This window comes from Zootoca vivipara, chromosome 17, assembly GCF_963506605.1.
Source record: "Zootoca vivipara chromosome 17, rZooViv1.1, whole genome shotgun sequence".
Classification (NCBI taxonomy): Eukaryota; Metazoa; Chordata; class Lepidosauria; order Squamata; family Lacertidae; genus Zootoca; species Zootoca vivipara.
The window spans coordinates 39,387,451-39,414,822 of NC_083292.1; the positions used below are offsets into that span (position 1 = coordinate 39,387,451).

The following is a 27,372-nucleotide window of genomic DNA, read 5'->3' on the forward strand; positions in this document are numbered from 1 at the left end:
GGGTAAAGCTATCAATGGTTATTAACCCCAATGGCTAGGCTCTCTCTCCCCGTCAGAGGCAATACATCTCTGAATGCCAGTTTCTGGAAACCCACAGGAGGAGAGAGAGTGTTGTTGTGCTCAGGTCCTGCTTTTGGGTTTCCCCTTGGCACCTGGCTGGCCCCTGTGAGAACAGGATGCTGGACTACATAGGCCACCACTGGCCTGACCTAGCCTGCTCTTCTTATTTAACAATTTTTCTATTTAACAAAGGAAATCCTGTTAAATATGTCCATGACAAACGTTGTGCACAAAACACAACTATTTGGTTATCTCTGGATTCGAGTGGCCGAGGAACAAATGTCCTCTAGGATTTCACACCTAAAAGAAGGAATAATATTATCCTTTTATTTGTCATGTCTTCTTTCATGCATCTCTTCATTTCTTATGTTAATTTTTAAAGGCAAGAATATGTGATACACATTTTATTAATCTCTCTGTTGTTAACTGTCATCTTCTGGGGTCTTGTTTTCTATTCCATTTACAAAAACCTAAATGCTTTGTGGTGGTAAATGCTCATACAAGTGCACTTATTTAATGGCTTTAGCAGTCCATGGCGTGCTCTGGTCCATGGGGTCACAAAGAGAGTCGGACACGACTAAACAACTAAACAACAACAACAACAGCTCTGAATGCCCTTCTGATATATTTTTAAAAGTGCCAATTTTTACTTTAGATAATCAAAAATATTTGAAATCAATTTTAAAATGTATGTAAAAAAATTGGAACTACTTAATCATTCCATGTTTTATGGTTGTTGGTTTTTTTGCAGTTTTAAGATTGGGAATAAATTGGACTATAGCACATAATAGAATTTGTTGTGGGGTTTAGGCTTAAATTTGGAAAACAATTAAAAATAAGCTAGAAAATACCAGAGTCCCCAAAAAGCAAGAAAGGCATCCCATCAAGCACCTATTTTTCTAGGGGAAACCATGGGAACACGTGGTGGATTCTAGGTGATCTGCGAACAGGGCCTTTGACTGAGGGAAGCTTGTAGAAGGGGATATACATTATAAAGGCTTCTAATTTTACAGGCTTCTTTAATCCATTGCTGATCTACAGCAGAAAGCTTATTTTGTATCACTATCAGAGTACGGTATGTGTTGAAGGCAAACTCTTAGAAGAGATATACCCTCCTGCATGGCAGAAAAGATCATGTTTGCTATCTGTTGTTTTTATAATTAATTAAAGCATTCATATTCCACTTTTCGACTGAAAGTGGCACCCAGGGTGACTTACAAAGATTGGAAATAAGATAGTCGTTGTTTTAAGCTTACCATTTGAAAGATACAACACAGGAAGAAAAGGCACTGGTAGAAAAGAAGAAAGTAAACTCAGACACTAGTCCTTAGTCACAAAATTCTTATAACAATGAAATGAAAAATGGAATGAAAAAGATTCTAGGAAATGTATTGCTGCAAATCTCTCACTCAAACTAGCTGAGTTGCCCAGCCTCTCTCTACTAGTCTATATACTTACCTCAACATCATTACTATTATTGTTGTTGTTGTTGTTGTTGTTGTTGTTTAGTCATTAGCCATGTCCGACTCTTCATGACCCCATGGTCCAGAGCATGCCAGACACTCCTGTCTTTATTATTATTATTATTACTGTACTATTATCCAATTGATGCTGGACATCTTTTCATACATCAGTTTTATTGGATTAATCTTCCCTTCCATGGGACAAGCATGCCTAACTGTGCACTGATTTGTGGCTATTCTATTGTACACTACTAGATAGCTATGTGCTGGGTTGATACTGTAGAAGAAAATTCCTGGAAACATTTGTTTCCGACAAATAACATCAACATTATCAAAATTATGTGAATGGGATTTATTTGCCTACACTTCATGAACCTGAAAGATGTGTCATAATGCTTTAGGCATATGTGTGAATAAAAAGATGATTTGTGTTTCATTTAATTTAGTTTAAAAACATTAATTATGACTGTATTATGCATTAAAGTGGTAAGTGAACACACTACTTGTTATGCCCGCAGTGATCCCCAGCATCAAACAGAAATCATATGACTCACAGTGTGCTAAAAAAGAGAGTTCCATCACTTTGTAAGTATTCCCAGACATTGCTCTTTCGTTCTGTTACTTTTTCCTCTAGATGCTGTTGGACTCCAGCTCCTTTCAGCCCCAACCAGTGTGGCCAATGATCTTGGGTGATGGGAGATGGGAATCCAAAAACACCTGGAGGGTCACAAATTATCCTATTGGCCTGTATATAAGCCTCACTTCCCCCCCAAATTCCAACTGTGAAAAGTTAAAGTGCAGCTTATATTCGCGATGTTACAGTATGCAGCCAGGAACATGGGGCAAACAGCGCCAGGAGCACGCAAAGCAAAGCGGCGCCTGCCCCATGCCCTCAAGGCTGGGAAGGGAGAGAGCGAGGAAAGGGAAAGGCTGCCGGCATTGCAGCGCGGCTCCCCCTCCCACCTAGTATGCAGCCAGGAGCAATGAGGAATGAAGCAGCTTATATTGGGGTATTTTTTTCTTTTTCTCTCTCCCCCCACCCTCCAATTTTAAAGGTGCGGCTTATAGTCGGGTGCAGCTTATATTCGGGCCAATACGGTAGCTACCCCTGCTCCAGAGGTTTGCACTCCTGTTACTGTGAGTGTGGGTACACCATGACATTTCATTGTAGATCCCACTAGGGTTGCCAGACTCAATAGAGGACAGGACTTCTGTGCCTCTAATTCCCCTGCTCTCTTTGAGTCTGGAAACCTTAAAGAGAAACCAGCAGACCCTTTGTTTAATTTCCAAGCAAAGGGTCTGCTGGTTTCTCTTTAAGGTTTCCAGACTCAAAAGAGAGCAGGGCAATTAAAGGCACAGAAGTCCTGTCCTCTATTGAGTCTGGCAACCCTAGATCCTACACATTTGCTCCATTTGCAAGCTCAGCTAGGTAACCAAGGGCTGGCAGTCACACCAAAATAAGTCATGGCATGTTTTTTGCTGTAAACCACCCTGAGACCTCACAGTGAAAAGTGGGGAAGAAATTCAATCAATCAGTAAGTCAGCCAGTCAGTTCCAGAGATCTTTCACTTTCAGCAGACATTGCATCATCAATGATGAGCAGGCAGGAGCACTAACTAAATACATTTATATTTCATGATGGCTGCAGTTTACAATTAGGCATACTTAAGGTTGTTACCTTCCCAACTAGAAGCTAGTAGATCCATATGTTGAATAGGTAAAATTATTTTCAGTAAAGTGTATTTTATAGCTGAGAGCACACCCCCCCACTGATTTCAATCAGATACAAACATCAAATACAAAACTGTGCTATTTCTAGACCAATCTAGACCAGGAGATGGTGAACCTGTGTCCTTCCAGATGTTGCTGGACTACAACTCACATCACCCTTGACTGTTGATCATGCTTTCTGGGGCTGATGGGAGTTGGAGTCCAATAATATATGGAGGGCAATGTTAGCCAACCCAGATCTATACTATGGTCTACTGCAGGCATCCCCAAACTTCGGCCCTCCAGATGTTTTGAACTACAATTCCCATCATCCCTGACCACTGGTCCTGTTAGCTAGGGATCATGGGAGTTGTAGGCCAAAACATCTGGAGGGCTGCAGTTTGGGGGTGCCTGGTCTACTGTTTTATTTTAGATATTAGTTATATGTAACTTTAACATACTGTGAGGCATTTCATCCCCCGGGAGTTTCATCTGGACCCCTTTACTATGACTTCTAAATGCTTTTTTAAAAATCCACCAAGCTGTTAATTGATTTTATTGCTGGCACCATATACAATTTTATCTTATGCTGTTTTTTTGTTATATGTTTAGCCAATCATTCTAACAATTTTATTGTAAGCTGCATTATGAAGGCTTCTCCTAAATGTAAGGGCATAAATAAATAAATATTGCTACAACTCATCATCATCATCACAACCACCAGTACCATGAAGAAGGTCTGCCAGGCTTGCATGTTGAGCACACTGCTTTATGGAAGTGAGTCATGGGCAACCCACATTAACCCTGCCGTATGGGAAGCTCTTGCAGGCGATTGCAGTGCCTGGAGACAGACAGACAGACAGGTTGTGTAGCTACAGCAGTGACCCAGAGGAGGAACGAGCACTGGGAGGCAGAGAGAAGTAATGTCATGGTGCATCTGCAGCAGCCCTATCGGCAATAAAACATCTTTCTCCCGCATTGGTCTATACAGCCACAGTAGGCGCTGCAACTCTCCAGCATTGTCTCCCGCGACAGACGGATATCAGAAACAATATCACTTTCATAAATATTATTATCTCACCTGAAGCATTCAGGAACAAAGCTGTTGTTGTTGTTGAACTAAATAAATCTGTTACCCACTATAGGATATACAGTATAAATTTGGGGAACCATTTCAATAGTCAAAGCCTTCAGCTATGGGTAGCTTATTTTAGTTAATTAAACAAATTTAAAATAAATTAGCTAAAAAATTTTTAAATTCTCTGCCCCCCAGAAGTCCTGTTACCGAAGGACAGTTTGCAACTTAAGCAAATAAATATAAATTAATTGTAAAATTCTGTATGTTATTATTTGCTTCTGATTGTGTGTTGTTAACAATTATTTTAATTGAAGCACATTACAGGATACTGTTTCCTCTGAATTATTTCTTAGTGGCCTGTCAGGAAAAATGTTTTTAAAATAAATTTATTATGTGTGTATCAGGGGACATATTTTGCTTAACTAGCACAATGCTATCATTTTGATGGATGTGGTAAGTGAGACGGCTTATGTGACACCATCTATTAAGAATCAAGACTGCCCCTTCATTTGAATTCATCTTGAATTCTGTTGGTCACATGACAGCATGACAGGAGGTTGGAATCTGGCTTTTGAAATAGTATCTTTTAAAGGAACCAATATTTATCTGTTCTGATGAATACTTATTGCCTCTCCTAAAGCTGCCAATAACTTCTTGCCATTTTCATAAAGGGCTACACATATTGCAATCAATATGATAAATAATGTAATCCTGCTGCCAGCTGGCATTACCTTTGGCTGCAATTCAGGTCTTGGCAATGCAACATCTTTATCAAAACGAGTTGTGATTCTGATCCATCTAGTTTGAGGGGAAACCGGAGAAGAATTTCCAGATACAGTGTAACTTCTGCTTGAAACATGCTGGGAAGTTGTTGCTTTTAAATAAAACTTTGGGTATCCACTGGAATTTGCTGACTTGTTGACTTTGTGGCATTGCCCACTGGCTGTGGAAACATAATAAAACACCTTTAACACCTTTATAATGCCCAGAGCTACAGAAATTTGTTGGCCCTACATTCATAATTTCCAACTAACAGAATCTGTTGTGGCAAAGCAGCCCAAGTAATATTGCACTAGGGGACCATTAAGTCGTTATGAGACACGGGTGTTAAGCCAGCACACTTTGCCACCTACATATCCAGCTGTAATTAACTACTAGCTAAAGACCTTGAGTGTTAAAACGCTTAGTGAAGTAGGAGCCTCTGGGCACTTGCTCTATGTATACAACAGGAACAACTGTGTTCAGTGACTTGTCAACAAGACAGTGGAAATTATAGGTACCGTATTAATTCAGAGGAAGAATCCCAGGAGCCACAAACTATTTACAAAGGGATGTTCCTCATTTTGATTTCTACCATCAAGTCCTATCATTAAGCATAGTGACCCCAGTTCCAAGAAGACAGATTCTGGAAAAAGTCAGCCAATCATCAACTACAGTATTTCATTTATTATATACTTACTGTAGCCAGTGGCAGAACTTGGGAGCCTCAAATTTCTGAGGCACTCTGTACAATGCCAAAATTCAGTGCCCCCCTTCAGTGCATCTCACCTTCCATTCTACCTCCTAGTTGAGGTGCCCCCAACGCTCCATGCCCAGGGCGACCGAACCCGTGGTGCTCCCCTAAGTCCGCCTCTGCAGTAGCAGAGGGTGCCATTTTGATTTTCTGCCCAAGTCACTGGGAAGTCTTAGGCCTCAGTCCATTTTGATGACTTTAAGTGTTTGGGTCAATCCCAATGATGAAGTAAACTAATGACTGATATTTTTTTTAATCCTCCAAAACCCTACATAATCCTTCATTATAGTCAAGGTTAATGTAGCCATCAACTATTTTGGCTTGATGTGACGGAGCATGTTTTATTTTTCCTGATCACATTGTATCAAATGCTGTTCTCGTTGATAACTATGCTATTAGGGTCTTCTTTTTGACTTTTAGAACACTTTTGTCTCCACCAGGCCATTTGGACATTATTTTTTTCGGGGTGGGGGTGGGCGGGCTGTTTAACACATGCTTTGTTTGGACCTGGTTTCAACTGGAATGATGATTTTATTGTGATCTGCAGTTTTTTTAGGCGATCCTGTTATGAAAAGTTATGGATGTGAGCTGTCTTATAAGTTCATTGAGTGCAAAGGCATTATTGGAATGTTATTACATAATTATTAAATAAGTTATTAATTAATTAAATGTCCCAATAGACAACTGATCGTCTAGCGGGGAAAAGTAAGACTGCCCACATAACAGGTTGAAATCCATGGGGACTTCGGTGTAGTTGAGTAATCTCAAATGCTTATAAAAAAAATTACATGTATGTATGCATAATTTAAATAATCAGTCTTCAAAATCCCAGTGGCAGGATTATTTCTGATGACTCGCTTCTTTTTAACACTGGTTTGTTTGATGGAATGGTGCGGCCTTCCATGCTTCTACTTGAGTACCAAAGAGTTCCCAACAGCGGAGCCAAATTAAACCTCCAGAACTTTTGCATCTGTTGGAAAAGAGGAAAAAATGAAATTAAAAATTAGTAACATATTTCAGAGTAACTGCAACAATAGCAGAATATTTGGTTTTATGCGCTAACACCACAATGTCTGCTTGAATGGGGCATGGCCAACCTTGACCCCATGTTTCTCCCACCACCTGTTGTTCCCTTTCTAGCTTGAAAATACCTTTTAAAAAAGGACACACCCCCAAACACTGGGAGGAACCAGAGGGGGGGGGGAATCACCCAAAATAATTTATGCCTCAGACAAACTTTACCAGGTTGGGTTAGGGTGTGCCAGTCTGCCAGTGACGTCACTCCCCAGCCAATCAGCCTCTCGGTTTGCGGGACGGAGGAAATGACGTCACCGTATCCATCCGCCAGCCAGGACCCCTTTTTTTTGTGTGTGTTGTTCCTTCTGTATCAGCCCGCAACCATTTTTTTTAATTTTTTTTTTTTACAAAAAATAAAATAAATCAGAGGTTGAGGGAGGTGTGTGTGTGTGGAAGCTCATGCAAGTCCGCTCGCGTCGCTCTACTCTGAGGCGCCGGAGTAGGAGGGGTGTGTGTCTCTTTAAGAGTGTGTACGCGCCAAGCCTCCGAGGCTGAGGAGGGAGACAGGAGGCACAGCAGCGGCGGTGGCGGCGGTAGCCGCGGCCAGAGACTGGAAGGTGAGTTGGCGCCATTCCGTTATGTAGGGGAGAGGCGGACGCAGCAGAAGTCAACCCGCTTGCGGTGGGGGAGGGGAGAGGCAGCGCAAGAAGGAAGAGAATGTGTGTGTGTGGTGTGGGGAGCGCGCGTGCGCCATGACGGTGGCGGCGCGCGGGCGCCAGCCAACGGAACGCAGGTGGCGGTTGGAAACCGTTGGAAACCGGTTCGAACCGCCCGGGTCTCCCTCCCCTAATTCGTCTCTCTCAGCCCCCCCCAACCGGCCTGCTTTTTTTTTTTTACCTCAGCCGCGTATGGGGGGGGGCAACGAGTGAGAAAGAGCGCGAGCGAGTGCGCGCGCGCCGTACACAAAGCGAGACGTTCCGTGGGGGGAGGGGTCGCGGAGGGGGAGGGCAGGCGAGGCGGCGCGAGGGACGAAGCGAATGCCGGCGATTGGAGGGAGGTGGGGAGAGGGCGGGGCTTCGCTCTAGAGGGGGAGGAAGGGGCGGGGCTTCGCTCTTTTCCCTTCGCCCCGCTAGGCGGCGGCATACCTCGGCTCGCGCTTGGGTTGGGGGCCTTGTTACTTTCCCCCTCCTGTCCCTCCGCCCTCCTTCGCTCTTCTCTGTGTGTGGAGCGCGCGGAGTGATATCGGACTATTTCGTCCTGAGGGGCGGGACGAGAAAGAGAGGGAAAAAAGGAGTGAGGTGGCCTTGACTCCCTCCGCCCACTCCAAATCTTCGTCCCTCAAACAGAACCCGTTTCTTCCTCCCTGCTACCGTAAACCCCCCAAGTCTCGTTTGAGGTACTAAGTAGAATCATAAATACACACTACACGGTGTAAAATCAGAATAAACCTATGGGCTCCATGTATCTACACACCATCCACGCACACACACACACATATAGTACCAATTTATTAATATATTAATCTAATGCACCTATCCTTCCCAAGCTGCAACTCAGTTACTGGGTGGGCGGCCATGTTGGGCAAAGGGATTATTTTTCTCTCCCCCCCCCCCCACTAAAGCATGAGGTTTTGTGCTTTTCTAAGGTGATTTTTAAATTCATATTGGGAGGAATAATGATATTTTGTTGGGGTCCTCTTCAGTGGGAACTAGCTGGTTTTGAATTTCCTTCACTTTGAGAGTTAAAAAAAGAGTAAGGGAGATGCTTCACTTCAGAAACCACTTCCCTCCCCCTCACTAATTAGAACAGAATAAAGAATATGTTCGCTGGTTTTTTAAAGAATATTCTGACAACCCCCTCCATCTCCACCCCCCTCATCAGAATTAAGAAAGGAAGCTTCATCCCTTGACCTGACTTTGTTGTCATGTCAACCACCTCAAGGCAACACAGCTCCTTTTATTCTGCATTAAATAGAATTCCGCATTTGCCGTTGCCGATGTGAGTTCTGTAAGAGTTGCAAGGGGGAACCCACCCTTTCCATACTAATTCACACTGAGGGCTGTTTTTGTTCACTGCCAAAGTCTTACACAGGGAGTTTGCGGCCATGTGACAGTCGCGGCCGGGGCTTCCCACTTCCCCTGTGCTTCCGTTCAGCTGTTGGGCTAGGAGCTACAGGTGAGGTTCCCATTAATTTTTCTCTGTGCATTATAACATAATGACCGTCCGCTCAACGTGGGTAGGAAAGCCACCATTTCCCAACTCTGCATCCGTGTAGCAAGGAAACTGGTGGGTTGAGACTTTTATGGCTTCAGGGATATGTCACATTTGTATACAGTGGCCTGGTTTTAATAAATGGCATGAGCATGGGGGATTAGGGTATCAGTGGCTACAAGGCATGATGGCTGTGTTATCCACTGTCAGAAGCAGTATGCCTCTTTATACCAGAAGGGAAGAGTGCTGTTGTGCCCAGGTCCAGCGTGTGGTTTCCAGAGGGATTTGGTTGACCCCCTGCAAGAATAGCATGCTGGTCTAGACTCTTACGTGCTTAAACTATGGTTTATTAAACCATGGCTTAGCGTTGCATGCAAAGGCCAGTTGCTTAACTGTGGTTTGTTTACTGCCCAACAAGTGATCTGAAACCCTGATTTGTTGATGGCTTGCAAAACTTGGTTTGCTTTAACCATATCTTGGGTACTATGTGTTAATTCTCTGTGAACCATGCCTAAGATCTTTTGATGAAGGATGGTATATAAATTTAATAAATAATAATAATGGTTTGTTTGGCCACCCATCCTCAGATGCTCAGTAACCCACAAAGGCACTAGGCAAGAGCAGCTGGGAAACAAACCAAACGCTGGAGAAAAACCATGGCTTCTTTGATTGTCTGTGGGGCAACTCATCGCTTGTTAAACTGTGGCTTAAACGAACCAAGTTAAGTGTGAACCGGGCCATTATCTCCATGTGCTTATATAACAAGACAGTAAGTTGGCCCATTTTTCTTAACTCCAAATTACAGGTGGGCATTGAGACAGACATATTTGTTGCTGTTAGGGCATCCAGTGAATTCATGGCAGGTGGTATAAACTTATAGCTCACGGATCACAGTGCAAATTGGCACCTGTATACATGGTGGCAAATTCTGTGAAGGAATTGCCTGCTGTGTAGGGATTTTGCAAAGTGTCAAACAGTTGAAATGGTAGTACCTTTTAACGATTGTGATGTGTAAACCCTACTGTGGAAAGGTGATGAACGTCCCCAGATTTGATATACTAGAAGGCTCCTGTATTTCTAAGTGTTTTCCTTTTGAAGTAAATCCTAGTGTATTCTGTGGGATTTGTCCCCTAATAAGTGAGTTCTTAGAAACACAGGATTTGGGCATCCTTTGTTAGTTACAAGGTCTGGGGGAATAATCCAAGCAGTCCACCCAGGTCTATAAGAAAAATAAATAAATTTGGTGATAAATTTAGGATAATAGTTTGCATAAATTTAGGACACAATCTCTCAGTGCCCCCTACCTTTATGTGCCTAGAACAAAATACTGTAGTCCTTTAAGGAGGTTGTTTTTATTTGAATGCCATATATCACTGTTCTTCTAGCACTTGTTCCTGTTGTAATATAAGACACCAGCATGAGCACCATAATGGATTAAATTATCTACATATTTAGCGGAGGTTTTCAATGTCAAGGCTGTATTTTTTTAAAACAAACAAAGCACTCTCTGCATAGGAAACTCATTGAGATGAGTGTTAATGTACTTGCTGCTAACTGCAGCTCAAATTGCTACTGAGGTCATAGATACACAGGCTCTTTCAAAAGTTGGCAATCCTACTTCTGTGAGGAAGAAGGACACCCTCTTCTTCAATGTAGGATGGTATTGTCCAGGTAGGACTCTGCCACATTGTTTAACAACAACAACAAATAAATAAATAAATAAATAAATAAATAAATAAACTGTTGAATTGGTCAGCTGGTTCTAAATATACCATGCTCTGAACTATCACTTAAATTAGTCAGCATTTAATTTCGACACATTTTTAGTATACCATTTCCCAATGTGCTTAGGAAAGTGTGCACAGAGTTTAGCTACTTAGTGTTCACAACTCTGTAAAGAGAGAAAGACTGAGAGTAGCCCAACATCACCCAGTGAATTTCTTCACTAAGCTGGGATTTGAACATGCTTTGAAGGGTGACCATCCATTCACTTTCTTCAGATCTATCTATCTATCTATCTATCTATCTATCTATCTATCTATCCATCTACTGTATCTATCATTTTATCTATCTGAAAACACGAACAGTAAGCCAGCCCTGTTATTCTTCCTTAATTTATGCTAAATGCACCCTGTGTCTTCAGACATTTCTCAGACTCTCTTCCTGACTATTTTCCAACTTCTTTGGGTTGCCCAAGAGACGCTTTACTGATCCTAAAGAGACCAGTTCCATTGCTTCCAGAATCTTGGCTATGATATTTCATTGATGCAACATCCTTCTGTATCATAGCAACCTATTGTTGGCTTAATCTCATGTCCACTTTGTTGCACTGTAATTCCTGAATCTTCTTTTTGAAGTGTGAGTAGCTAGTGAGTTTTGCCCCGCCACAAAGTTAACGTATTCGATAACCTTCTGTGTGACAATTAACTTCTACTTCCATTCAATTGCAACTTCATTTCTCCTTTGTTTCAGATCATTTTTAATTTTTCATGTATCCTCAGAAATGGTTGCACTTCCTCCTACTTTTGTCTCATTTTCATAAGCATGTATGTCAGGGGCGGGGAACCTCAAGTACAGGAGGTGAAAGTAGCCCTCCAGTCCTCTCTTTCTGGCCCTCATAAACTTTCTTGAGATTACACACCCTGCTTCCCAAGCAACACTCCTCAGTAGCCCTGCTTTACACCCCCAGTGCTTTTGCCTGACTGGAATGTGTTGTTGAAGTCTGATAATGCCTCTTGCTTGTCTGGATAGAGGATACAGAATGGTGTGTGAGTGTGTGTAGAAACTAACTTACTTATATAGGTAAAATTGGTGTTTGTTGCTCCTCTCATTTTCCCCTCTGGCCCTGCCCACTGCAGGCATGTCACCCTCAAAAGTATGCCTGAAAGGGAATGCTCGTCTCAAGCTGAAAAAGTCTCTACCCCTAGTTTATGTAATTAATGTGGATTTTGAATAGTGCATGACCCTAAATCTCACCTCTGCAGAATCCTGTTCTGTTTAAGGTTGCAGTCTGACTGAATTTCTCTGCAAACATGCATGTAATTGAACAATGTGTAGTATCTTGTCAGTTCCTTCAATACTAACCTTTGAGTGTGTGTTTTAAACCAGTTCTACTGTCTGTCAGGTGACTGTTTCTACCCCACTCTTCCCAGGAGTTCTCCCAGGTACCATGCTTCTTGTTGAATCAGAATCTCCTGCTAGGAAAATGGACCTTTTGAGTTGGAAAGCTTCTCTTCTCTTAACTGTACTTTGAGGAAGTCATAGACTCTTTGGCGTGAAAAATGTGTCACGAGAAATTGGATCTGGGACTGCTTTGTTGCATTCCAGAACCATCCTGCCTTAATCCCTCTGGCCAGTACGACATTATTAACATACCCTTAAAAAATAATAAGAATAATGTGCTGATGAAAATGTGAGGGGAGGAACTGAAGCTCAGTGGTAGAGCAGCTGCTTTGCATGCAGGAGATATTGAGTTCAATCCCCAGCATCTCCACCTAGGGCTGTGAAGAACTCCTGCCTAAAATCTTGGGAGAACTGCTTCCAGTCAGTGCAGATAATACTGTCTGACTCAGTACAGCAGCTTCCTATGCACCTGTTCAAATCAGCTGATCATTCAGAATCCCGAGGACTGGAATCTTGCTTTATTTTTGAGGCAAGGACCACAGCTCTGTTTTAGAGCACATAGTTCTGGTTACAGGTAGGTAGCCGTGTTGGTCTGGATCGAAGTAAAATAAAAAAATTCCTTCAGTAGCACCTTAAAGACCAACTAAGTTTTTATTTTGGTATGAGCTTTCGTGTGCATGCACACTTCTTCAGATACCACTTCTTCAGATACTTCAGGTATCTGAAGAAGTGTGCATGCACACGAAAGCTCATACCAAAATAAAAACTTAGTTGGTCTTTAAGGTGCTACTGAAGGAATTTTTTTATTTTACTTAGAGCACATAGTTTGCATGTAAAAGGTCCGAGGTTCAACTCCCTGCACTTCCATGAGAGCCACTGCCAGTCAGTGTGGACAGTACTGAGCTAGATGAATCAAGGATCTGATTCAATATCAGGCAGCTTTCTGTGCCATGTACACCTTCAATATTCCAAGCTGCTGCTGGGGTGAGGGCAGGGGGGAATCTTACATGTTCCTAGGTGCCATTTGTAAATTGTTGGAACCACATCCTGGGACCTGCTGGTGAAGAGTAGGCAATAAATTTAACAATCAGTTAATTGATTTTGGGAGCACTATAACCAAATTTGTCAGTGATGTGCAGCCTGGAAATTCCACACCGGCCAATCCCAGGACAATACCTCCCTTTCTTCTTTTCTGCTAAAAATAAGCTCCCCCTTTAACCACCCTGTACCTTCAAACAGTCCTGTGGCATCTTAAAAGACTCTCATGTCAGAGGACCACAGGCCACTTGGTCAGATTTGAAAAAGTGGTCTCTAGCCCAAGAAACCTTATAGCACGAGAAACGTGATAATCTTTCAGGTGCCACTGGATCCTTGGTTTTTTAGTCTTAAAAAATGTGGTCAGCCCTCTGGAATTGTAAGCCTAATTCTGTTTCAGGGATGGGTAACCTGTGGCTCTCAAGATGTTGCTGAACTACAGTTCCCACTGTCCCTGATTATTGGCCATGATGGTTAGGGCTGATGGAAGTTTGAGCCAGACAACATCTGGGGGGGGGGGCAAAGTTTTCCCAGCCCTGGTCTAATTAATTGTTGGATTCAACTAGTGGGCTAGAATGCACAACTGTGACATCACTATATTTTCTTCTTGGATTTTTTTTAAGAGAAGGGGAAATGTTTAGAAAAAGGCAGGAAGTAGAGAGAAAAGCAGGGGGGGGGACAACAACAACAAGTGTGTGCAGGGTGTTTTTATTAAGCGGATTGGTCCTGTGTTGTGTGTTAGGGTTAAAGGTCTGAAAAGTTTTGTGATTGCTGTAATGCAGGTGTCTGCATTACAGATATCTCTAGACTTAAGTTCCCAACCTCCCTGACCATTGGCTGGCCATGCTAGGTGGGGACTGATAGAAGTTGGAGTCCAACAACTCCTGGGGGGGGCAAAGCTTTATCCACCTTTGCTGTAAACAAATTCATTCTATCCTCTGTTCTCAGGCTGCTTTGCAGCATCTAGGGTTTTTACACACTTTGTATCTTTTACATACTGCTTTTCTGGCGTGCTATGGTCCATGGGGTCACGAAGAGTCGGACACGACTAAACAACAACAATTTCTGTCAAAATATCCACAACCGTTGACTGTATGGTTATGGCCGTGGTACCCCTTGATAACAACCATCAGTAAACAAGCCACTCACTGTGTTTCACCCAGGCATAATCTGTTTTCATCATCCTGACTTTTAATATGCTAGAAGCAGATTGGCACTATGTGCTCCTGGTTGGAAGAGGAAGACCGGTTTCCTAGACAGAGTGGCTGGCTGGCTGGCTGCTCCTGAGTTGCTTCTTATTGGAGCACAGTCCCTGTGCAGCCTCCCCCCGTGCTTCTGTTACTGTTGATCAAGTGTGTATCCTTGCCAGCCTGTGTGGGTGTTGTGAGGTCTCTGTTAAATACTGGCTGTTGAGTGCACTGGGTTTCTGAGAGAGGTGACACCGTAGCAATCTCTGGGTATTTACTTGCTAGTAGCATTGTCAATGTGCATGATGCTTTATGATGTACAAGAGGTCCAGTGTGAAATTTAACATGGGAGATAGTGTTGGCTTCAGGTTTCAGAGAACCTCCTCCCCTCAGCGAATCTACCTCCTTTCCACCATCATCACTATCTCCTTCTCTTCCTCTTCATGGCAACTGGGCTGCTTGCTTGACAAGCAGAGAACGAATAAGACCCGAGAGTGTCATTTCTGATCCACTTTCTCACCACTAACACTTTCTGGACCAGAGTGAAGAGGCTGATAAACAAGCAAGCAGGTTGCAATGGTGGAGAGGAGGAGGAGCAGGTCTTGCGGGGAGGTGCTGTTGCTACACACACAGACACACACACACACATGCTTCACCAGAGTGTGGGCCCCCAGCAAATTCCCAACCATTTCAACCACTGGGGCCAACCCTGGTGGAAGAGGCAACAAAAGGAGGAGAGCAATAAAAGGAAGAAGAAAGCAGCAGAGTAACTACAGGAAGAATATGCATTTCTTTCTAGATAAAAGGTGAGGTGGCTGTCCCAAGGGGACTTATACAGTCATACCTCAGGTTACAGACGCTTCAGGTTGTGCGTTTTCGGGTTGCGCACCGCACTGAACCCGGAAGTACTGGAACGGGTTATTTCCGGGTTTCAGCGCATGTGCAGAAGAACTAAATATCTCTATGCACAGAAGCGCTGAATCACGACCTGTGCATGCGCAGACACAGCGCTGTGGGTTGCGCACGTACCTCCTGCACAGATCACGTTCGCAACCCAAGCATCTACTGTGTTCTAAAATTAGTTAAATGGGAAGTGTGTGTGTGTGTGTGTGTGTGTGTGTGTGTGTGTGTTGGCAAGGAGCGGAATAATATGTGTTTATTCCAGTTGCAATCATTACAATGTAATTGTAATTCTACACAGGCTTTTAAATAGCCACACATCTGATCGCCCATGGTGAAGGAGATTCATCTCCATGTGAACCTTGCTTTTTTAATTAAAAAAAGTTCAGGACCAAATCAATAACCTAAATATGAGTATGATGGTTTTAACCTCTCATTTTCCTCAGCAATTTTTCAGTCATTCTTTTTGGGGGGGCGGGGCGCGGAGCGTTGTAACGCTTGGGGACTTTTCTTATATTTGTTGTTGTTGTTTAGTCGTGTCCAACTCTTCGTGACCCCATGGACCATAGCACTTATATTATGTGGGCATACCGTGTTTCTCCGAAAATAAGACACCGTCTTATATGTATTTTTCCTTTAAAACCCCCACTATGGCTTATTTTCAGAGGATGTCTTTTTTTAAAAAAAATTAAGTATGGTACAGTTTAACCCACCCACCTACAAGGTTAAACTGCCTGTCACTATGGCTCATTTTCAGGGTATGGCTTTTATTCCTTGAATGCTTAAAAATCCTGCTATGGCGTATTTTATGGCTACGTCTTATTTTTTTTGGAGAAACAGGGTATTAACTCTGTTAATCTTGTATGATTTGCTAACAGTGGCACACAGGGTTTGATGCTGCAGGTTGGAAAATAAAATAGAAATGCAGTTAATGAACTTCACCTAATAGTGTTGATGTGAAAGGAACAAGGGAGCATCAGTCAGCGTCAGATGCTTCAGGGATACACCCCCCAATACACACATACACCTGACAGTTGTAAGGTGAACTGAGTCAGCCTGTGTGTCCTTCCTCTTTCAGGGTCATAGCACCTGTCTATATTAGCAGAGTGGGATTAAGAACACATTAAGAGCCTGCTGGATCAGGCCAGTGGCCCATTTAGTCCAGGATCCCGTACTCGCAGTAGCTGACCAGATGCCTGTGGGAAACCTGCAAGAGGGATCTGAGCTCAAGAACCTTCTCCCCCTCTGTGGTTTTCTAGCAACTGGTATTTGGAAGCATTACTGCCTCCAGCTGTGGAGGCAGAGCATAGCCACCGTGGCTAGTATCCATTGATAGCCTGCTCCAGGGATTTGTCCAATCCTCTTTGATCAACACTCCATGGCCTCCCTCCTTCAAGGGATATAGATTAGCAGAAACCTCACCAATGTGCTATCCTCTAGATCAGGGGTGGCCAACTCCCAAGAGACTACGATCTACTCACAGAGTTAAAAACTGGCAGTGATCTACCCCCTTTTTGTGGGGTTCGGGTCAAAGTTGTTGGTTTTTTTCAGGGAAGGTAAAATGTTGAGCTTTTTTTTAGGGGAGCCACAGTTGTCCAGCCAATGATCTACCAGTGATCTACCAGTAGATCACAATCTACCTGTTGGACATGCCTGCTCTAGATGTTTTGAACTATAACTTCCATCATCCACAGCCATCCAGATCTGGAGGGTTCCAGATTGGTGAAGGCTTGGTTAGTGGGTACATCCATCATATCCTTTGTATGTGGGTTATAGTATTGTAATATTGAGTATGAGTGCTTTATGTATGAATGGTTGGTTGAGGTAGTGAAGGAGTGCGGTGGTTTCATGGAAGGTGAGTGGACCAAGTGAGTGGGTGTATGAACAATGTGTCTTAGCTGGTTGAAATGTTACGTTGTGCTGCCTTGTAGTGCTCCCCGATTTCATTTACGTGAGTACTGTGTTTATGTATGGATATTGTTTATATATTTGTTTTACAAATCACTTGATAAAGATTTTATTGTACTGTTTTCATTTTTCATGGCACTCAGTTTGAAAATAATTGAATGATTCCTTTCCTTGTTGTAAGAAAATTTAAAACTGGTTTGGCTGCTTAAGTTAAGGAAGTGGTCTGCATTTTTTATTATGGTATTATTTGTGCCAGGTTGTATAATCAATTAACTACAGTACACTAAGTAACTTAATTACTTAGTGCCCACAAAGGTCTATTTTAATAGAACAAACCTCTAATATGTTCGAATGTGGTTTAGGGAAGAAAAGAAACAGACATCTCATGATATATTTAGCACATTCTGGGTCCATGTTTGCGAATGAGCATCTGCCTGTGAGGTGGCAGAAAGCAAAATGTTAGCATTATTTATCACATGGATTAAATCATTGGATTGAATCAGGGAAGCCTTAGGGTCTCAAAATGATGTACAGCAAAGGCTTTGGGAGGAAGACTGAAGGGAAGAAGAAATGGGGAAGATTTCTACTTAGTTGAACTGGTGTGTGGAAGTGGTACAAATTTGTGCTTGAGGCTGGACACAGTGGCCTGCTTATAATTTGTCTCTTTACAGTTCTTGAAGAGTTCTGGAGGTTTAAAATAATGTGCTGGGGTTGTAGGTAGACCAGTGAATCTTGATGCCAGGCTATGTTTGTTCTCAATCTTCAAAGATGTTGATGCAGACAACCAAGAGAATTATCAGAGTTCAATGGGACATCCCAACCAAGCAAAAAGACTCAAGTAGGCTATTAAGTAAGGCTGGTGGAGGTGTGTGGCCTGGAGAGAATATTGAGGGTCAGACAGAGAGGCTTGGAGAGCTGTATTTGGTTTCCAGGCCTGTGGCTTTGATCAATGTGGACCCAGCAGCATCCAGCTTTCTGCTCAGAGCAGACCCACTGAAAGTTGTTGGGTTTTTCCAGGGAAGGTAAAATGTTGAGCTTTTTTTTAGGGGACCCACGGGGGTTGTGAGGAAAAGAGGATCAGTCATGATGGGAAGTCAAAGGGCGTTTTCAGAAGGTGACCAAGAAGTTGATGGCAAATAGCACAATGGACAGAGAATAAAAGTTTAATGAGGTAGGAAATGGAATCATCCGCAAGAAGATGGATTTAAGCCAAGAGGTGTTATCTGAAGAGTTGAAAGGCAGGAGGCCGAATGGCAAAAGTCTCTGTATTCACTTTTAGTTGCTTGCTACAACATCTTTCCAACCAAGCAGCATCTGCAGTGGCGACTTTCAGGTCAGTTTCGAGCTGGTGAAAAGCATATCTATATAAATAAAAATGTTCCCACTGCATGCGTGGATGCCCCAGCCTTGCACCGTAACCGCTGAACCGAATTGCATCAAATTTGGACACATCGTTCCATGCCCATCAGGGAGGGATCTGGCATAAATAATTTTTCAGAAAACCACACCTAACATAATGATTAAACACAAAAAAGTGGCGCACCTATTAGACGTCAGCAGCAAAAGCTCTGAAGACTCCAGCAGCATCCAATAGAAAGAAGCTGCGTCTTTGAGGGCAGGACGACGTCACACCCCCCACGACAAGCTATAACCGCCAAAACGGCCGTTACCTCTAAAAGTCAGACGGCGGGAGATACGCGAGTCCAACAAACGCCCGCAAACACCCCACTAGCCAACCAACAACTCTGGCACCACCCCCACAAACCTGACCTCCGCTGCAAACCCCCCACTAAACAACCCCCCCTTGCCACCCCCACAAACCGCACCTCGCCTTCCAAACAAAAATTCTGCAAGGCAGGCCAGACCCCCATGGCCCCCGCTGCTGTTGACACAGCCCTCCCTACAGACCACAGACCAACCCCACGGCGCTTGCCGACGCCGCTAAAAAACCCACCTCGCCACTGCTGAAAAAATAACGTCAGCCAGGGCAGGACCCTCCGCCGCCACCACCGTGGCTTGAAGCAGGACCTCGCCTTCAAAGCAACAACCCCAAGGCAGGCCAGGACCTGTGCCCGCCGCCGCCATAAGCCGGACCTCACCGCCAAACCACCAACCCTGCGGCAGGCCAGGACCCATTTGTGCCCTCACACTGCAGGAGCTGCTCCTTCCTTACTTACTTCCCTTTGCGCCTTCCTCTCTCTCCCCTTTTCCCCTCAGGGCCGCCGCTGCCATTTTGGCCCCGGGAAAGCGGAGGAAGGTGAGCGCGCAGATAGGACTCCTCTGAGGGTAGGGAGCGGCCGTCTCCGACCCCACGGGGACCTACACCACCTCCTCTCCCCCCCTGATATCGATCAAGAGGTAATCGATCCATCACCCACTCACCCAGCCTAGGGAGCCTGCCCTTCTCCTTCGCCCTCCCCGGGAGCCTGGAGGGCGGGGAGGGGGGAAGAAAAGATATTTCTGTTTCTCTCTCTGGTTTATTATTTAGATATTTATGCCCCCCCTTAATTCTGCTCCTTCCTGGGCTCCTGAGGAGGATGCAGGGCTGGGAAATGCCTTCTTCCTCGGAGGCGGCAGCGATGGCCGGCCGTGGCGCCTCCCCTTCCCTCACTCCCCTCCTCCTCTCTCTCTTCCAGGGGTAATCAAAAGGGGCCAAATAAAAGAAAGGAAAATAAAATAAAGCGGCTGCTTTATTAACAACAGGCTCCGGCAGAGGAAGCCAGACGGGCGAACAGCTGGCAAAACCCTATTATTATTATTATTATACCACTTCATATTTTCAAGGGAAACATTATTATTATTATTATTATTATTATTATTATTATTATTATTACCCCGCCCATCTGCCTGGATCTATACCCTCCAACATTTCTCCATTGAAAATAGGGATGTCCCATTTCATTATTATAATTCATTTCATTTCTATACCGCTTTAAAATTTAAAGGAAAAATTATTATTATTATTATTATTATTATTATTATTATTATTATTATTATTTCTATACTGCTTTATATTTTCAGGGGGGAAGTCTATTTTTTCTATACTTCTTTATATTTACGGGGGACAACGACTATTATTATTACCCCACCCATCTGGCTGGGTCCATACCCTCCAACATTTCTCAAAACCCACAGCAACGCGTGGCCGGGTCAGCTAGTAGGAATAATAAAATGAATCATGCAAACTAACACAACCAGCTAAAATGGAAACAGTCCATTCAAATTCTCTTGCACGTTGCTTAGAGATGACTGTGATTAAGCGGTATGCAAATTGTTGAAATAATATAACAATAGAGTAGTAGACGCATTGAAATTAATGGACATGACTAACTTAGGTCCATTAATTTCAGTAGGTCTACTTTGGGTAAAATTTGGTTGCAGACAACCCATTAAAATTGAGACTACTAGGGTTACCATATTTCAAAAACAAAAAACCAGGACACGCTGAAAGTTGTTGAGCTTTAAAGTCTTTACTTAGACAACCTAAGGCCCAGGGGCCGGATGCAGCCCAATCGTCTTCTCAATCTGGCCCGCAGACAGTCCAGGAATCAGTGTGTTTTTACATGAGTAGAATGTGTCCTTTTATTTAAAACTAACTGTACCTGGCCACGCGTTGCTGTGGCTCAGTCTGTAAAATGGAAAAGAAAGGAGAAAGCGCACGTTTCTAATATGTTCAGATTCTGTCTGAAAACACGTGCTGTGATTTCATGCCTATCCGCCGGCGATTGTCCAGGAAGTAAGAGCTGTTGTATATCGTCTCAAGCTGGATTGCATGTGAATGTAATGACTAGGTCTGGATGACTGTAGTGACGAACATATGCAATTGCATCTTGAGCGTACACATGCATATGACATGGACTGCCTATATATGAAGATGGCAAAATCGTTAGTCTTCCAACTTGTATTACCGTCATTTACAACTGCATCTCGCAAATGAACGTATTCTTCAGAGCGAAGCTTGGTCTGATTCAAACGGATTAATATCAAACGTTCTGTTTCTATTATTGCATACATATCTATGATGTATTGGTGAAACAATTGACGGCATTTCAAAATGTGATTGTCTTCATTCTCTCGAATCATTAATCGGTATGAATAATAGTTCATTGCGCAGCATTTCATATTTGTTTCTTGGCCACTGACTGGATTTATCATCTTAATGTTGAAGTGATAGCCACCTGCACCATCCCAAAAAATGATTGGATATTGCAGTGCATCGTAGCATCGATGAGTTTCTGGAACTTTTTCAATTGATCGTTTCTCTGATGAAGAACAATATCTCTAGGTTGGAATTGATCTCCGACTATAACAATTGGCACTTCGTCTATAGTTGGAGCATTGAATCTTCGCACATGTTCTCCATCAGGTGTTTTGTCAGCATGAATAACAATCTTGTGTATATCAGATGGCATCATGTCAATTGCTGTTTGTTCAAAATGCACTAAATTGTTTTTTGTGTGTGAATAAGTTCTTGTAGTTGGGAAACGATGGACCTTTTTATGCTGGTAGAAATTCCGCAGCGCACATTCAATTCATCATTGCCACCACCAATGAAATACATTTGTAGGAATTTATGTTGACATTCTGGGAACGGAAGCAGGGAGCCGGCTTTATGATAAATTTGTCCTTTCACTTTGAAAGTTGGCATGAATTGAGCTGTTACGATTTCTGCGCCGAACGACGTCATTTGGAAGCATGAGTTGTACAGTATTTCCTGATGTTAGATTGGAAATGCTTTGATTTGGCGGTATATCCGGCAAGCAAAGTTTTTAATGGCTCTGGCAGTTCTCTAAGTTTAGGCAGTTTAATTTTTCTGGCAAGGCAACACATTCCTTTTGCTTCTCCATTAAATTTCAGAGCCTTGCAATAAGGACACACTCATAGTGTCGATAGGAACATGCCGGTTCAGGACTTCGAGTTGACCGTGCGGCCATTTCAGGCAGAGATCCCTTCAGCTGAAGGGACTGCGATGCATCAAAGGCAGGGGGAAATGCTACAGCGCAGCGGACCACCAAAAGAACCCCAAATCGGGCGTTTTGGGGACTTGGGATCCGGCGGGCACAAGAAGCGAGCTCCCCCCTCCCCGGCAAGCTCTGTTTTGAGCCCCGAGAGCGAGGCGGTCTGAGCCGCAGTGCATTGGATACAACACTCCCTTTGATGACACTAAGCTGCAGGCTTGAATGGCAACATCAGTCAATTCTTCTAATTTGAATATCAAAATAAGGACTGTACCTTTTGGTTACTGGATTAAATTGTAAAAATCTGGCCACGGGAGAGGGATTTAAAAACAGAAGTTGATCCCTATCCACTGAAACAATTAAAAGGTAGTTGCGTGTACCGAAGCCAGAAAAAAAAGATTTAGAAGCAATTAAACCTCCTAATATTGAACGTTAAATTTCCCCCGTGAGGCAGGGTAAGGGGGAACAGGTTAAATTCATTTAAATCCCTGCGAAGTTATGAAATTTGGACTGAAAGCGGTACCCTATTCAGATCAGCGAGAGGCCATTGTGACATCACAATAGAGGGATACTGTTAACTTTCGTTTCCTGGGTGGAGGTTTTGATGCTATTGTGGAGACTGGAACTGATACTTAACTTTCATTTTTCAAGTTGGGAAATACAAGCTTCACCATTCCCTGTTTTTTAAACCCTCCTGTGTCCTCTAATACGGAGAGATGCTAACAAATAACACAACATCGGACTTTCATGAGACAGTTATCAGTTTGTTGCTGGAAATCAAAAAGGAGGTGAAAGCATTTAAAGAGGAGAATCAAAAGTTTAAGGACTGCTTTGAGGACTCAGAAAAAGGAATGCAAAATGGAGCAATGAAGAAAAAGGAGATGAAAATTGAGGATTTAAGTGTTGCTGAGAAAGTAACAATTTATGAAGAAGGAGAAGATTGGGATGTGAGAAAAATCTGCCAAAAAGCAGCAAAGGACTTTGGTTTCACCCAGAAGAGAGAGCAAGGAGTATATCTGAGATGGAGTTTGGACTTTGAAATTGAAAAGGTTACTAGCAGAGGCGGGATGAACAAGGAACTGGTGGTGTTTGGGGGCAGCAGGGGGGAAAGGCTGATTTTTGGGTTGGAAAACATTTTAGACTGAGAGTGGGCTGAAATTAAAATTATGTTATTTTCTTTTTTCTAAAGGATAAATTTGGATTGAAAACTGATTGGATGGTTATAGATATAAGTATGTTTAAACATGTTAATTTTTATGGAATGAGCCAATTTGAAGTGGAATTGCAAGAAAATTTGAATAAGTAAATTTTAAAATATGGAAATATTGGAATTATGGATATCAGTGGAGGTGGATATAGGATGTAGGGTTAGAGGTGATAGTTTAGATTAAATAAGATAATCGCTAATGTTAAGATGTGAGGAATTAATAGTAAAGGATAGAATTTTAAGAATATTTTAAGATATAATCCTGTGATTGCGGAGCACGGAGTCATGTTTGCTGCTAATCTGCTGTTTCTTGTTGACGTCTTTCAGTCACTCTCAGCCTGTCACATTCATTCTGCTGATAACGAAGCAGATCTGAAGCTGCAGAACGCGCTCGCCATGCTTGCAAGCGTGCATCCTCAAGTCTAGCTGCATGTGGCTCTGCTGATTCTTCGGCACGTATTTGAGCCATTCTTCATCTGTTTCGCTCATTCGCTGATGCCCGTTCTTCTTCAGTTTGATTTGCAATTACTCGTCGCACTGCTTCCGCTCTGCAAGTACAACGACCTAAGTTTGATCTTCTGCGAGGCTTTATTTTGATAAACTAAAGCAGATCGATTGAACAGAAAAAGAAGAAAGAAAGCTATAACAAAAACATATAAAATTGCAAAACATTAAAAAAGGAAAAAACATGAACTAAAAAAATGCTAACGAAATATTTCAATTCAAACCAGATCAATCGACACAGCTCAGTTTCACCACCAATTGCACTGAAAAATAAGAAAAACAGTTTAAATAGAAATGAAAAACAATGAAAAAATATAAATATAATCTATACTAACGAAATGAACGGTATCGTAAACGACACAGCTCAATTCCAACGCAATGTCACACGAAATAATTAAATCAAAATTAAAATAATCAAAATTATGAAAATTCAATTTAATGCAATCGAAAACATGGAATCGTAAAATTAAAAATTTGGAAATCGTAAATGCATCGTAAATCAGAAACATTGAATAGGAATCGGTAAATATTTAGTATAGCGTGTGTTGCTTTTACTTCCAATAGATGGCGCTTTTTTCAAAAAAGCATGTTTTTACCTATCACAGGTGTGACATCTATATAATAGTAGGTATATAAAAACACGCACGTATTCGAGTAGGTATATAAAAACGCGTGTATTCGAATGCAGCCTGTCAAAATTTCAAAGCAATCGGTGAAGAACTTTCGGATATTTAAGATTTTGAGCAAATGAACAGTTACATTCTTATTTTCTTTTTCAGTGCAATCAGTCTGCTTTAGTTCATCAAAATAATGCCTCGCAGAAGATCAGACTTAGGTCGTCGTACTCGCAGAGCGGAAGCAAAGCGACGAGTAATTGCAAATCAAACTGAGGAAGAACGGGCATCAGCGAATGAGCGAAACAGACGAAGAAAGGCTCAAAGACGTGCCGAAGAATCAGCAGAGCGACGTGCAGCCAGACTTGAGGATGCACGGTTGCGAACACGGCGAGTGCGTTCTGCAGCTTCAAAACTGCTTCGTTATCAACAGAATGAACGCAACAGACTGAGAGTGGCTGAAAGACGTCAACGAGAAACAGCAGATCAGCGTCAAACACAACTCCGTGCTCAGCAATCACGGGATTACAATCGCTTTGCGTTCTGGTACAACCCAGCTGATGATTATAGTTTGAGCTAGCAGTTTCTCATCAGCACTATGACTGAAGTGTATCCTTATTGCAAGGCTCTGAGCATGACTCAGTCGGTTAAATGGAAAAGAAAGAAAAGAGAAAGTACACATTTCTAATATGTTTAATTTCACAATGGTTGTGGGTATACAATATTTTTTGTTGTTGAATTGTCTGTGGAGATATAGAGATTGTCTGGTTTGCTGATTTTAGAACAGGGAACATAGAATTGTCCATGTGAGAAGTAATCCGTGTCTAGATCCATTCCAAACCGTTCAATTCCAAAGATTGGCCCTGAGGTTTGTTGATAGATAAGACACACACACACTGCCCCTCCCCCCCACCCTCAGAATTCCCCTTCATTTTGCAGACAATCATTCCCCCCCCCCAAAAGACTCCCCCACCCACGCGTTATGGAAAAGCTCCCCACCCCACTCACCTCCAAAATAAACCATGGACAAGCCCCGCCCCGCCCAATTCATCCTCCCCAAAGCCATGCCCCTCCTCCACTCAGCGCCCCTGTTCCCCAGCCGCATGATGTCACAACACCCCTCTCTCTGGTCCCCCCACCGTGTGACGTCCCACGTGACATCACCCGCCACCTCGACCCCTCTCTCTCTCCCCCTCGCATACCTCATGCACATCTTGGAGAGGGCCTGGCCGCTTCCCCCAGCGGGTCCTAGCGGGCGAGGGGGCAGGTGGCCCAGCTGCAGCTGCTTCTCCAAGGCGGACATGGCAAGGGCGGCAGGGAGGGGCGAGGCGTCGGTGGCGAAGGGGCAGGATCCGGCCCCCACCCTCCCAGAAGGAGCCGCCAGCCAGCCGCTCCCAGCAGCCTCTGCGCACTCGTGCTGGAAGGACGCCACCCTGTGCCCCAAGGCATCCTGGGAGTAAAATATTTAGTATAGCATGTGTTGCTTTGACATCCAACAGATGGCACTGTTTTTCAAAACAGCATGTTTTTACCTGTCACAGGTATGACATCTATATAATATAGGTATATAAAAACATGCACGTATTCGATTGCAACGTTGTGTCAAAATTTCAAAGCAATTGGTGAAGAACTTTTGGCGATTAAGATTTTGAACAAACGAATATTTACATTTTTATTTATATATACAGTGGTACCTCGGTTTACGAACACCTCGGTTTACGAACCATCAAAACCCGGAAGTAAGTAACCCGAGGTTTCCGAGGCCCATGAAGGCCTCCATGGAGGCATCGGAAGCGCTCCGATGCCTTCACGGAGGCAAACTGTGCGGAAAGAAGCCTTTCCCCCATGCAAGTGCCCTGCGCTGCGGCCGCGTCTCATTTAAGGCGGCTGAGAACAGCGCGGGAAACCGGGGGGGTTTCCCTTTGGAAGCTCTTACAGCGCGCTTAGAAAAGGGCTCCCAGCAGCAGCAGCAGCAACAGCAGTGAGAGGCTTGGCGAGGCGTTTCGCTGCACGGCGGTGGCGGCGCTTGCAGCTCTCCTTCCCTCTCTCTCCGCGGTGCCGGCTGGGCGACCTTCCTCCTTCTCAGCGCAGCAGCCGCTGCCACCACCAGACGCCACCACCAGCAAGTGCCGTGGGGTTGGTCTGTGGTCTGTAGGGAGGGCTGTGTCAGCAGCAGCGGGGGCCATGGGGGTTTGGCCTGCCTTGCAGAATTTTTGTTTGGAAGGCGAGGTGCGGTTTGTGGGGGTGGCAAGGGGGGGTTGTTTAGTGGGGGGTTTGCAGCGGAGGTCAGGTTTGTGGGGGTGGTGCCAGAGTTGTTGGTTGGCTAGTGGGGTGTTTGCGGGCGTTTGTTGGACTCGGCGTATCTCCCGCCGTCTGACTTTTAGAGGTAACGGCCGTTTTGGCGGTTATAGCTTGTCGTGGGGTGTGTGACGTCGTCCTGCCCTCAAAGACGCAGCTTCTTTCTATTGGATGCTGCTGGAGTCTTCAGAGCTTTTGCTGCTGACGTCTAATAGGTGCGCCACTTTTTTGTGTTTAATCATTATGTTAGGTGTGGTTTTCTGAAAAATTATTTATGCCAGATCCCTCCCTGATGGGCATGGAACGATGTGTCCAAATTTGATGCAATTCGGTTCAGCGGTTACGGTGCTGCTCCTTCAGTGTTGAACTTCTCACTCTCATTGCTAAAGGAGTACACCTCAGTCACAATTTCTGTTATACTGGCTAGAGATTGGGGGGGGGGGAAGCTGTGAAATCCTTGTGTTTCCTTGATCACCTTCGCTCTTTCAAAGTGTCATTTTAGGAACATTTCTTCTTTTCTGTACTCATTTGTTGAAAATAAGAACTAGATAGAAGGAATGTTATAATGGCACCAGTTAAAGAGTTC

At 43.6% G+C, this 27,372-nt stretch overlaps 1 protein-coding gene and 1 long non-coding RNA gene across 5 annotated transcripts in view; one reads left to right on the forward strand and one right to left on the reverse strand.

The window, feature by feature from the left end:
* Positions 1-2,956: 2,956 nt before the first annotated feature.
* Positions 2,957-7,169, reverse strand: LOC132591339 (uncharacterized). The gene is made up of 4 exons (XR_009556916.1): positions 7,067-7,169; positions 6,613-6,794; positions 5,043-5,254; positions 2,957-4,074 (listed from the first exon to the last, which is right to left on the reverse strand). It is a non-coding gene; the product is annotated as an uncharacterized LOC132591339 (long non-coding RNA).
* Positions 7,170-7,326: 157 nt separating this feature from the next.
* The window catches only part of POGZ (pogo transposable element derived with ZNF domain), a 44,493-nt gene continuing 24,447 nt past the window's right edge, over positions 7,327-27,372 (forward strand). For 2 of the 4 annotated variants that reach the window (XM_060269599.1, XM_035097984.2), the window contains exons 1-2: positions 7,398-7,458; positions 24,654-25,034. In XM_060269599.1, coding sequence (XP_060125582.1) covers positions 24,685-25,034 — 350 coding nt within the window. In that variant the 5' untranslated portion in view covers positions 7,398-7,458; positions 24,654-24,684. The other 2 variants (XM_060269601.1, XM_060269600.1) reach the window with 2 other exon arrangements.